Raw genomic sequence first — 9,162 nt, 5'->3', positions numbered from 1 at the left:
TAAATTAATCTGCCGGTCACAACAATTCTATTAAGAGGTATTCTGCAGATAAGGAAACGCATAGAGACATTCCTATGATACTTAGGAGCGAGTGGCCAAGCACAATGTTCAAACCCAGGCGGTTTGACACTGAGTTAAAAATTATGCGATGCTACCTCCCAAAGGGTAAATTGCACATGAAATGCTTAACAGTGACCGGCGGAGAGGAGCTGCTCAAATTGGGGTAGCCATTTTCAGGGAGTCGGTGTTGCCGAGCGCGGGCGGCAGGCGGACCGCAAGCCTCCCCGCGCCCGAGGGGGAGCGCAGGGGAACTACAACACCCGTGAGGCTCCGCGCCGCCCTCTGAGGCACTTCCGGCAGGCCTCGGACCGGGACGGGTGGCCGGTTCTCTGCGGCTGGAGCTGGTTTAGGATTGGTAAGATTGCTGCTAGCCACGCCTCTGAAACCCGGAAGTAATCTCGCGGCAGGCCCATGTGTGGTGGAGACACGGGAGTTTGGACGGCTGGAGGGGTTATCCACCGGCTGTAGCCAAACTGTGATTCTCCCTCCACTCACCGAGCGACCCTGACCCTTTGAGAGCTGTTCTTGAGGACGCGGGCCCGAAAGCTGACCCAGGGAAGTCCCTGCTGCATCCCGCCACCCAAGCGGTGTCTCATGGAGTCTACGTTCAGCAGCCCCGCGGAGGCGGCGTTGCAGCGGGAGGCGGGGGTCCCGGGACTGCCCACTCCTCTCGCGGACCTCGACCGAGTGTACGAGCTGGAGCGAATCGTTGGATTTGTCCGTGACCTGAGGTGTCAACGGGTGAGGGCAGGCTTAGGGAGGGATGGCTCGCCTCTATGGGGATGGGTCGCCCAGAGGATGGGGATCTTGGGGGATTTCATGAGGATAAGGGGAGGAGAGAATCAGGGTCTGTCGCGGCGCGTTGACCATCCCTCCACCTACTCCGTGGGACGGAGTGCCCCTTTGGGACCAGGGACTTTGAAGGTTGAGTGGGGGCCCCTCCTTTGAAGAGGCCCTCAGTGGGGGAGATGCTGTCTCTGACTCCATAGTTTATGCTTACAGGTGGCCTTGCAGTTCCCTGACCAGCTACTGGGAGATGCTGGGGCCGTGGCTGCACGACTGGAGGAGACCACGGGGTCAAAGATGTTCATTCTGGGGGACACAGCCTATGGCAGGTGTGAACTTGGCCGTAAGTGGGCTGGGCCTGGGGACCCAGGGCTCATGGAGTCCCATGTCTATGATGGTGTCTGCCTTCAGTGGCCGTGGTTTTTCTTGATGATGATGGTGATGGCTCCCCTCCTGATGTCCCCTTCGATGACAGTCTTCCTTTCATGAAATCATTTTCTTCACTGACTGCATTTCCCGTGGTGACAGATTGAGAACCCGTCTCACAGATGGTATCTTTTCTGCAGCTGCTGTGTGGATGTGCTGGGTGCTGAGCAAGCTGGAGCTCAGGCTCTTGTACATTTTGGCCCTGCCTGCTTAAGCTCCCCGGCCCGCCCGTTGCCAGTCGCCTTCGTCCTTGGTCAACGTCCTGTGTCCTTGGAGCTCTGTGCTAAGGCCTTTGAGGCCCAGAACCCAGACCCCAAAGCACCTCTGGTTTTGCTGAGTGAGCCAGCCTGTGCCCACGCCCTGGGTGAGAGGTTATGCCTGTATATGTAGGAAGGGTGGGCCGACTGGTTTATGCCTTAATTTCCCCACTTCAGTACACTCCCATGGAGCTCCTGATATGGTTTTTGCCCCAGCCTTTTGGGTCACATTTAGTCTCTTGGAGATGAGGGAGCTCTTGCTTTGCCAGGCTCCAACTCTGACACCACCTCCTTCTCTTCCAGAGGCCTTGGCCACTCTCCTGCGCCCACGGTACCTGGACCTGCTAGTCTCCAGCCCAGCTTTTCCTCTGCCAGTGGGGTCCCTCAGTCCAGAGCCTAAGCCCCTGGAGCGTTTTGGGCGCCGCTTCCCCCTGGCCCCAGGGAGATGTCTAGAAGAGTATGGTGCCTTCTATGTGGGGGGCTCTGAGGCCAGCCCTGACCCTGACCTTGACCCAGACCTGAGCCGGCTGCTCTTGGGGTGGGCCCCGGGGCAGCCCTTCTCCTCCTGTTGCCCAGATACAGGGCATACGCAGGATGAGGGAGTCCGGGCTGAGAAGCTAAGGGCACGAAGACGATATCTGGTAGAGAGGGCCAGAGATGCCCGAGTGGTGGGGCTGCTGGCGGGCACATTGGGTGTGGCCCAACACCGTGAGGCACTGGCACATTTGCGGAATCTGACTCAGGCTGCTGGCAAGCGTAGTTATGTGTTGGCCCTGGGGCGGCCCACCCCTGCCAAGCTTGCCAACTTCCCTGAAGTGGATGTTTTTGTGCTGTTAGCCTGTCCTCTGGGCACCCTAGCCCCCCACCCTTCTGGTAGCTTCTTCCGGCCTGTATTGGCACCCTGTGAGCTGGAGGCTGCCTGCAACCCTGCCTGGCCACCTCCAGGCCTGGCTCCCCACCTCACACATTATGCGGACTTGTTGCCTGGTGAGTGGTGGGGTACTGCCTGAGCTGGAAACTTGGGACATGGAGTTAGGGGGCCAGTATGGATTTTCTTTCTCCCTCCTTCCCAGGTTCTCCCTTCCATGTGCCCCTTCCACCACCTGAGTCAGAGCTGTGGGACACCCCAGATGTGTCACTCATTACCGGGGATCTCCGACCACCACCTGCCTGGAAGTTGCCAGGTGATCCTGGGTGCTCAGCCCTGACCCCACGGCCCCAGCTGGAGCTGGTTGAGAGCAGTCCTGCAGGTAAGTGTGCAAGTCTCCACCCTTAGCTAAACTCTTTCTCCCAATTCAGCGCACTCAGCCTGAGCCCCCTCCCTTTACAGCCTTATTCCTTAGTTCCCGGAGTTGGCAGGGGCTGGAGCCCCGCCTGGGTCAGACACCAGTGACAGAAGCTGTGAGTGGAAGACGAGGGATTGCCATCGCCTACGAGGATGAGGGAAGCAGCTGATACCATGTGGGGTCAGAGACATTGGTGGCTCTATGAATCACTGCTAGGACCTTTAGTGCTACCTGCACCAACCTCCCATGCACCTGCCAGGATCCTTGAAGGAGCCTGGATGAAGGGAGGGCAAGCAGCCCCTCACTGGGGATAGGATCCATCTCCAGCACAAGGCTCAGCACATATTGGCTTAATTAATGCCTGTTGTTCAGCTGATGGGGGAGGGGGCTGGGGCTTCCCTGAGGCCTTCTGGACCCATCTGTCCTCCCAGGAGCAGCCCAGGACCTTTGGGCAATCCCAGTTCATGGGCAGTCCCAGTTGAGGGTCTGTCCTTGTCAAAGGGCTCGTGCTAGATGCTTTACACCAGGGTTTCTCAACTGTGGCACTATTGATATTTGGGGCCAGATAACTGTTGTGGGGCTGTCCTGTGTTTGGTAGGGTGCTTAGCATCCCCAGCCTGTGCCCATTAGACATCAGAAGCACCCCACCCCCACAACTGTGACAATCAAAAATGTCTCTAAACATTGGCATATGTCCCCTGTGGGGGCAAAATTGCCCCCTCTTGAGAAGTACTGGTGTAGACCTGCACTGTCCAGTACAGTAGCCACTAGATATATGTGACTAAAATTAATATTAAAAGCCATTTCTCAGTCACACAAAGCACATGAGAGGACAGTGCAACTACAGGATATTTCCATAATTGCAGAAAGTTCTGTTTGTTGGACAGTGCTAATTTATACTGACTCAGATTTGTTTCTCAAGAAGATCACAGAAACCTGAATAAACCAGACACTTTTTCTTTCTGTTTCTTTTTATTCATCAAACACTGCAGGTCCTACACAGGTCCTGTGGATGGAGATATGAATTATATTTAACCAGATTCCTGTCCCCACAGTGCAGTGTAGTTGGGAAGAGAGACAGTTAAATATGTAGTCACCATACAGTGAAACAGTACTATCCAGGAGGAGGAAAGCCCCAGGGGCAGCTGGATCCCAAAGGAGGTACCTGACAAGGACTCAAAGGAGGCTTCACAGAGCGGGTGATGCCTAAGCTGGATCCTGTGGAGGAAAAAAATAATTGTCATGGCTGGGTGCAGTGGCTTACACCTATAATCCCAGCACTTTGGGAGGCCAAGGTGGGAAGATCACTTAAGGCCAGGAGTTTGTGACTAGCCTGGCCAACATAGCAAAATCCTGTCTCTACAAAAAAATAAAATGGAAAAAAAAAAACAAATAGGCATGGTGGGGCGTGCCGGTAGTCCTAGCTACTGTAGTCCTAGCTACTGGGGCGGCTGAGGAGGGAGGATCATTTGAGCCTAGGAGTTCAAGGTCACAGTCAGCTATGATTGCACCACTGCACTCCAGCCTGGGTGACAGAGTGAGACCCTGTCTCTTAAAAAAAATTGTCAGGAGAAAAGGACATTTGGGCTTAAACACAGGCATGAACCAACATGGTGGGTGCTTTAAGCAAAAGAGAGCTGCTGGACCCCACAGGTTGAGAGGTATGAAGTGCAAAGACTAACCTCTTCATTCCCCACATTTGCTGAGAATCTTGTCATAGTGGCATTGTCCAAAGTGTTGAAGATGGAGTGGAAAAAAGGAGATGTGGTCCCTGCTCCCAGGGAATGCCCAGATTAGTGGTAAAGGCAGACTGTCAACTGACTACGCTAACCTGGACAAAGAGGGCACCAATCATGTATTCTACAAATAGGTACTGAAGACCCATTCTGTGGACCCAGGCACTGGAAATACAGCAGTGAGCATAACAAAAATCATGGTGCTTACACTCTTCTGGGGGGAGATGGACAAATAAAATAGTATGCCAAATAATAAGTATGTACCATGGAGAAATATTAATATAAAGCCAGGAAGGAGATAAGGAGTTTTGGGGGGTAGGAGATTGCAATATTAAACAGAATGGTCAGGGAAGGCCTTTTGAAGACGGGGAGCAAAGACTGAAAGGAAGTTACAGAATGAGCCACATGCATAATTAGGAGAACCAGAGAGAACAAGTGCAAGGGCAGTGAGGTGGGGTATGGCTGGCATATTCAAGGAATAGCAAGGAGGGCAATGCAGCCAGAGGAGAATTAGTGGGGGAGTTAAAAAGATTAAGTCAGGTAAGGGGCATGGGGAGCTGCATAGATTGAGGCCTAGTAGGCCATTGTAAAGACTTTGGCTTTTTATTCTGAATGGAATGGGAGCCAGTGGGGCATTCAAACGGGAGTGTCACGATCTTACTGAAGTTTTATAAGGGTCACCAGGGCATCGTGAGAACCCAGAGCAGGCCCTGCCACTGGGCTAGGGAAGGCTTCCTGGAAGAATGACTTCTGAGGATCAGTAGATAGCAGCAAGGCAACAGATCGATCAAGCTCGAAGAGATGGGCTTCAGGCAAAGGAAACAGCTAGAGCAGGGTATGGAAGAGAGCACGCACAGCACCCGCCCAGAACTGGGTAGAACATGAGGAGGCTGGAGGCAGTAGCAGTGATTCGAAGCTAAAGCAGGCAGGCCCGCGAGCAAGCTCGGGAATGAAGCTGGGCTGGCAGGGTGGGATGGAGAGACTGGAGAAGGACTGGCTAGAAGTCGAGGTACTTAGTAAGGGAGGAGCCCGAGCCTCCGCCCGGACGGGCAACTACAACTACCGCAATCCTCAGCGCCTGCAGTTCCGGGGTCGCCATGTTTAATCTACACGAACGGCTGCGCTGCGCGGGGCCCGGCGTGGGTCACGCGGGGCCGGCGCGGGTCACGCGGGGCCGGCGCATCACGTGGGCGAGTCAGGTGACACTGCGGGGCGGGTCGACAGACTGCGGGGCGGACGGTGGACCCAGGGAGGCTGTTTTAGTTTTGGCCCCGCCGCTCCGACCCCCGCCGTCTGTGCCGCCATGACGGGGCTAGCGCTGCTGTACTCCGGGGTCTTCGTGGCCTTCTGGGCTTGCATGGTCGTCGTGGGTGAGGCAGGGCCCTGGCGGGCGGGGCACAGCATGGGGCCCACCTGGCCCGGCTGGAGCCCAGCGGGGGAAGCGGGGTGCTGGGAATTCTGAGCCCCAGCACGGGCTCTGTACCCCGGGCTTCGAGACTTGCCACACGCCTGCTGGGGCCTCTGACTCCCGACGGACGGGACCCAGGCCTCCAGCTGCTTGAGGAGGGTCGCGGGCGGCGGTGGTTGGGGGCCATGGGGGCAGCACCAGCCCCTTTCTGTCACTGCCGCCATCTCCTTTCCTCGCTGCTGTCGTCCCTTTCTTGCTGCTGACCGCCCTGCTTGGGTCACAAGCCGGCTGCTCCAGTTCCTCTTTTCCCGGTGGTTTTGCCCTCCCCCACCCACGGCGTGTTGGGTAAACAGCGGCCCGGGCTGGGCCGGCGGGATCTGGTGGGGCCAGGCTAGAGCGTTTGCTCTTTCCCTTCCTCCACGTATCGAGGCCTGCCGGTGGTGGCGTGCCTGTGGAGGATCTTGGTCTGGGAGGTGGTGTCACTGAGAGAGATACGTTACTGAGGGAGTGGCCGAAAATGGAGACCTGAGCAAAGGAATCTGTATGGACAGCTGTACTTTCACCTGGGCTTTAGCTACTCCCTTGCCTCGGATGTACGCAGACCTTTGGGGAGGTGGCCCTTCACCTGGGCAGCTACTTCTTCTCTAGGTTGGGGAGCTTCTCTCTAGAGAGCAGCACCTAATCCCTTTTTTTCTCATTGCTGCAGGAATCTGCTACACCATTTTTGACTTGGGTTTCCGCTTTGATGTGGCATGGTAAGGGAGGGGAAGGAAGAATTCCCCCAGGAGCTGCTTCTCTGCAGCCTTCCCTCTTCTCTGATCCGAGCCCCTCCCCTACACCACTCCCAGCTACCTAAGACATGGACCTTTGGGAGATACGAAGTTTATTGTTGCAGCACCCAGGACTGGTGGGGTTAGAGGGTAGTCGGGAGGCTAAAAATTTTGTGTCCCTTTTCCCTACCCAGGCTGAGTTGCTTTCTTTCCTGTCTCCACATTAGGTTCCTGACTGAGACTTCACCCTTCATGTGGTCGAACCTGGGCATTGGCCTAGCTATCTCTCTGTCTGTGGTTGGGGCAGCCTGGTGAGTGTTGGTGTGGTGGGACTTGGGGGAGGGGCTGAGTCATGGCAGGTGGTGTCACTGGGTTCTTAGTCACCCTGGGGGCAGTGACAGCTTGGGCTCTGCTCATCATCAGTTTCTTACCCTTCCACCAGGGGCATCTATATTACTGGCTCCTCCATCATTGGGGGAGGGGTGAAGGCCCCCAGGATCAAGACCAAGAACCTGGTCAGGTAGGCGTAAGGGTCCTTGGAAGGTTGTCAGAACCAACTATGTTGGGAGCTGCTTGTGTGTTTGACATGACGTACTGCTTCTGCCAAGCTTCGTGGTGGGGCGGGATGTTAGTGGGGGAAAGGTTGGTTTCTCTCTCATCTCTTTTCTCCTCTCCACCCCCTGCTCCTGCCTCTACTACTACCAGCATTATCTTCTGTGAAGCTGTGGCCATCTACGGCATCATCATGGCAATTGTCATTAGCAACATGGCTGAGGTATGGAAGACCAGGGTTGGGGAGGCCATCCATTCTAGTGTGTTCTACACATTGCTTTAGAGGTGCATAAGGGATCATTTCTAATTACTTTTCTGCTTCTCTCAGCCTTTCAGTGCCACTGACCCCCAGGCCATTGGCCATCGGAACTACCATGCAGGTAGGTGGGTGAGTATGTGTGAAGGTGAAAAGCCTTCCTGCCTCCCAGCTTGGATTCTGCATTTTGATGTGCTTTCACATACTTTGGCCTGCTTTGTAGAGTTGGGGTGGATGTTGGCCCCGTTAGCCCACATTGGGCCTTGTCTTCATCTGCCCCTGTGCCTAGCTGGGCCTCAGGGCACCCCTTCTCTGTCCTCCCAGGCTACTCCATGTTTGGGGCTGGCCTCACAGTGGGCCTCTCCAACCTCTTCTGTGGAGTCTGCGTGGGCATCGTGGGCAGCGGGGCCGCCCTGGCCGATGCCCAGAACCCCAGCCTCTTCGTAAAGATTCTCATCGTGGAGATCTTCGGCAGCGCCATTGGCCTTTTTGGGGTCATCGTCGCAATCCTTCAGGTGCCAAAACCCGCTCCGGGGCCGCTGTATCCTTGTCCCCAACCTAGCCTTACCCTCTTTCTGGAGAAGCTGAAGTGCTCCTCGTCTCTACCTATAACTGTAGAATCCCCTAAACAGCTTCCATCTTCTCATTTCCTCCTTTTGAGGCTTTCAATTTGTTTTTGTCTCTGAGCTGGTGTCACTGACAACAGTCTTGTTCTTTTGTCTAATGCCTTGTATCTGTATAGTTCTCATTTAGTCTCTTCTGTCATTTTGTTTATCTGTCATCCTCTTCCTGTCTCTGTATTTATTTGTGGTCTAGACCATGTTGCCATTTTGTGTGTGTCTGCTTCAGTCTGTCTCAGTGTGTTTAACCATTGTCTGTCAGAGCCTGTGTGTATCTCTATCTGTGATGGTCCTGCTAGTAGGAAAGGATATCTGAAATGTGTGTCTCGTGTCTGTCTTACAGTATGTGGGTTTGTGACTAAGGATCAGCCTGAAGTCTGAGCGTGACTCTTGGTGAATGGCTCTGTCCAGATGCCACTTCTCTCCATTTGTCCCACAGCCTAACTCTGTGGTTGTCTGACTGTCCCTGTTCATCTGTGTGTATCCGTCACAATGTGTCCATCCTAGTCAGTCATCCATCTGTTGTGGTCTGTCCATCCACCTATGGGTTTGCTAGGTCTGATCTCTTGTCATTTGTCACTATCTTATCCATTCCTTTGCTCCTGCCTGATTTCTCCTGTTCTTTTTTTTTGCAGACCTCCAGAGTGAAGATGGGTGACTAGATGGTCTGTGTGGGTGAGGCCGTGCCTCACTCTTATTTATTGCTGGTTTTCCTGGGACAGCTGGAGCTGTGCCCCTTAGCCTTTCAGGGGCTTGGTGTTCAGGGCCCTTCCTGTACTCACCACTCGCTGCCTGCCGACTTGGAGGCACTGCAGTCCAGGTTGAATCCTCAGTGTGGGGAGAGGGCTGCTGGTGGCGACTATGTGTGCAACTGTGCACGTGTCCCCCACCTCCACCCCCAACCCATCTCCCCAGTGTTTGTGAAATAAACGTGGTATTTGTCCAGGTCATCGCATCTTGTTGCCTGCTTGCGCCACCTTTCACAGAGGAAGGGTAATTGAGCCT

General features: G+C 54.7%; 2 protein-coding genes across 4 annotated transcripts; both read left to right on the top strand.

Moving 5' to 3' along the window:
- The first annotated feature begins 456 nt into the window (after positions 1 to 456).
- Positions 457 to 3,774, top strand: DPH2 (diphthamide biosynthesis 2). 2 transcript variants are annotated; one of them, XM_045545628.1, is made up of 6 exons: positions 457 to 801; positions 1,063 to 1,175; positions 1,413 to 1,636; positions 1,833 to 2,516; positions 2,603 to 2,779; positions 2,860 to 3,774. In XM_045545628.1, the coding sequence occupies exons 1-6, from the start codon at positions 655 to 657 to the stop codon at positions 2,982 to 2,984; spliced, it is 1,470 nt and encodes a 489-aa protein (XP_045401584.1). In that variant the 5' UTR covers positions 457 to 654; the 3' UTR covers positions 2,985 to 3,774. The 2 variants fall into 2 exon arrangements, with proteins under 2 accessions (XP_045401584.1, XP_045401585.1); XM_045545629.1 differs by having other exon boundaries at positions 720 to 791.
- Positions 3,775 to 5,730: 1,956 nt separating this feature from the next.
- On the top strand, positions 5,731 to 9,107 carry ATP6V0B (ATPase H+ transporting V0 subunit b). Of its 2 annotated transcripts, XM_045545627.1 has the most exons (8): positions 5,731 to 5,921; positions 6,666 to 6,714; positions 6,957 to 7,040; positions 7,172 to 7,249; positions 7,435 to 7,504; positions 7,610 to 7,661; positions 7,862 to 8,052; positions 8,793 to 9,107. In XM_045545627.1, exons 1-8 carry the CDS (start codon positions 5,855 to 5,857, stop codon positions 8,817 to 8,819), a joined length of 618 nt encoding a protein of 205 aa, XP_045401583.1. In that variant the 5' UTR covers positions 5,731 to 5,854; the 3' UTR covers positions 8,820 to 9,107. The 2 variants fall into 2 exon arrangements, with proteins under 2 accessions (XP_045401583.1, XP_045401582.1); XM_045545626.1 differs by lacking the exon at positions 8,793 to 9,107 and having other exon boundaries at positions 5,734 to 5,921; positions 7,862 to 8,238.
- Positions 9,108 to 9,162: the final 55 nt, after the last annotated feature.

This window comes from Lemur catta, chromosome 3 (genome assembly GCF_020740605.2).
Source record: "Lemur catta isolate mLemCat1 chromosome 3, mLemCat1.pri, whole genome shotgun sequence".
NCBI classification, from domain to species: Eukaryota; Metazoa; Chordata; class Mammalia; order Primates; family Lemuridae; genus Lemur; species Lemur catta.
This window is presented reverse-complemented; position numbering and strand designations above follow the sequence as displayed.

What these genes read in the sequence shown, in the direction of transcription:
- DPH2 (XM_045545628.1), top strand. Translation starts at nt 655, where the DNA reads ATGGAGTCTACGTTCAGCAGCCCCGCGGAGGCGGCGTTGCAGCGGGAG. An exon ending in GTGACCTGAGGTGTCAACGG is followed by an intron (nt 802 to 1,062) that starts GTGAGGGCAGGC and finishes TTATGCTTACAG; the next exon opens with GTGGCCTTGCAGTTCCCTGA. An exon ending in AGCCTGTGCCCACGCCCTGG is followed by an intron (nt 1,637 to 1,832) that starts GTGAGAGGTTAT and finishes CTTCTCTTCCAG; the next exon opens with AGGCCTTGGCCACTCTCCTG.
- ATP6V0B (XM_045545626.1), top strand. Translation starts at nt 5,855, where the DNA reads ATGACGGGGCTAGCGCTGCTGTACTCCGGGGTCTTCGTGGCCTTCTGG. An exon ending in GGCTTGCATGGTCGTCGTGG is followed by an intron (nt 5,922 to 6,665) that starts GTGAGGCAGGGC and finishes TCATTGCTGCAG; the next exon opens with GAATCTGCTACACCATTTTT. An exon ending in TCATTAGCAACATGGCTGAG is followed by an intron (nt 7,505 to 7,609) that starts GTATGGAAGACC and finishes TGCTTCTCTCAG; the next exon opens with CCTTTCAGTGCCACTGACCC.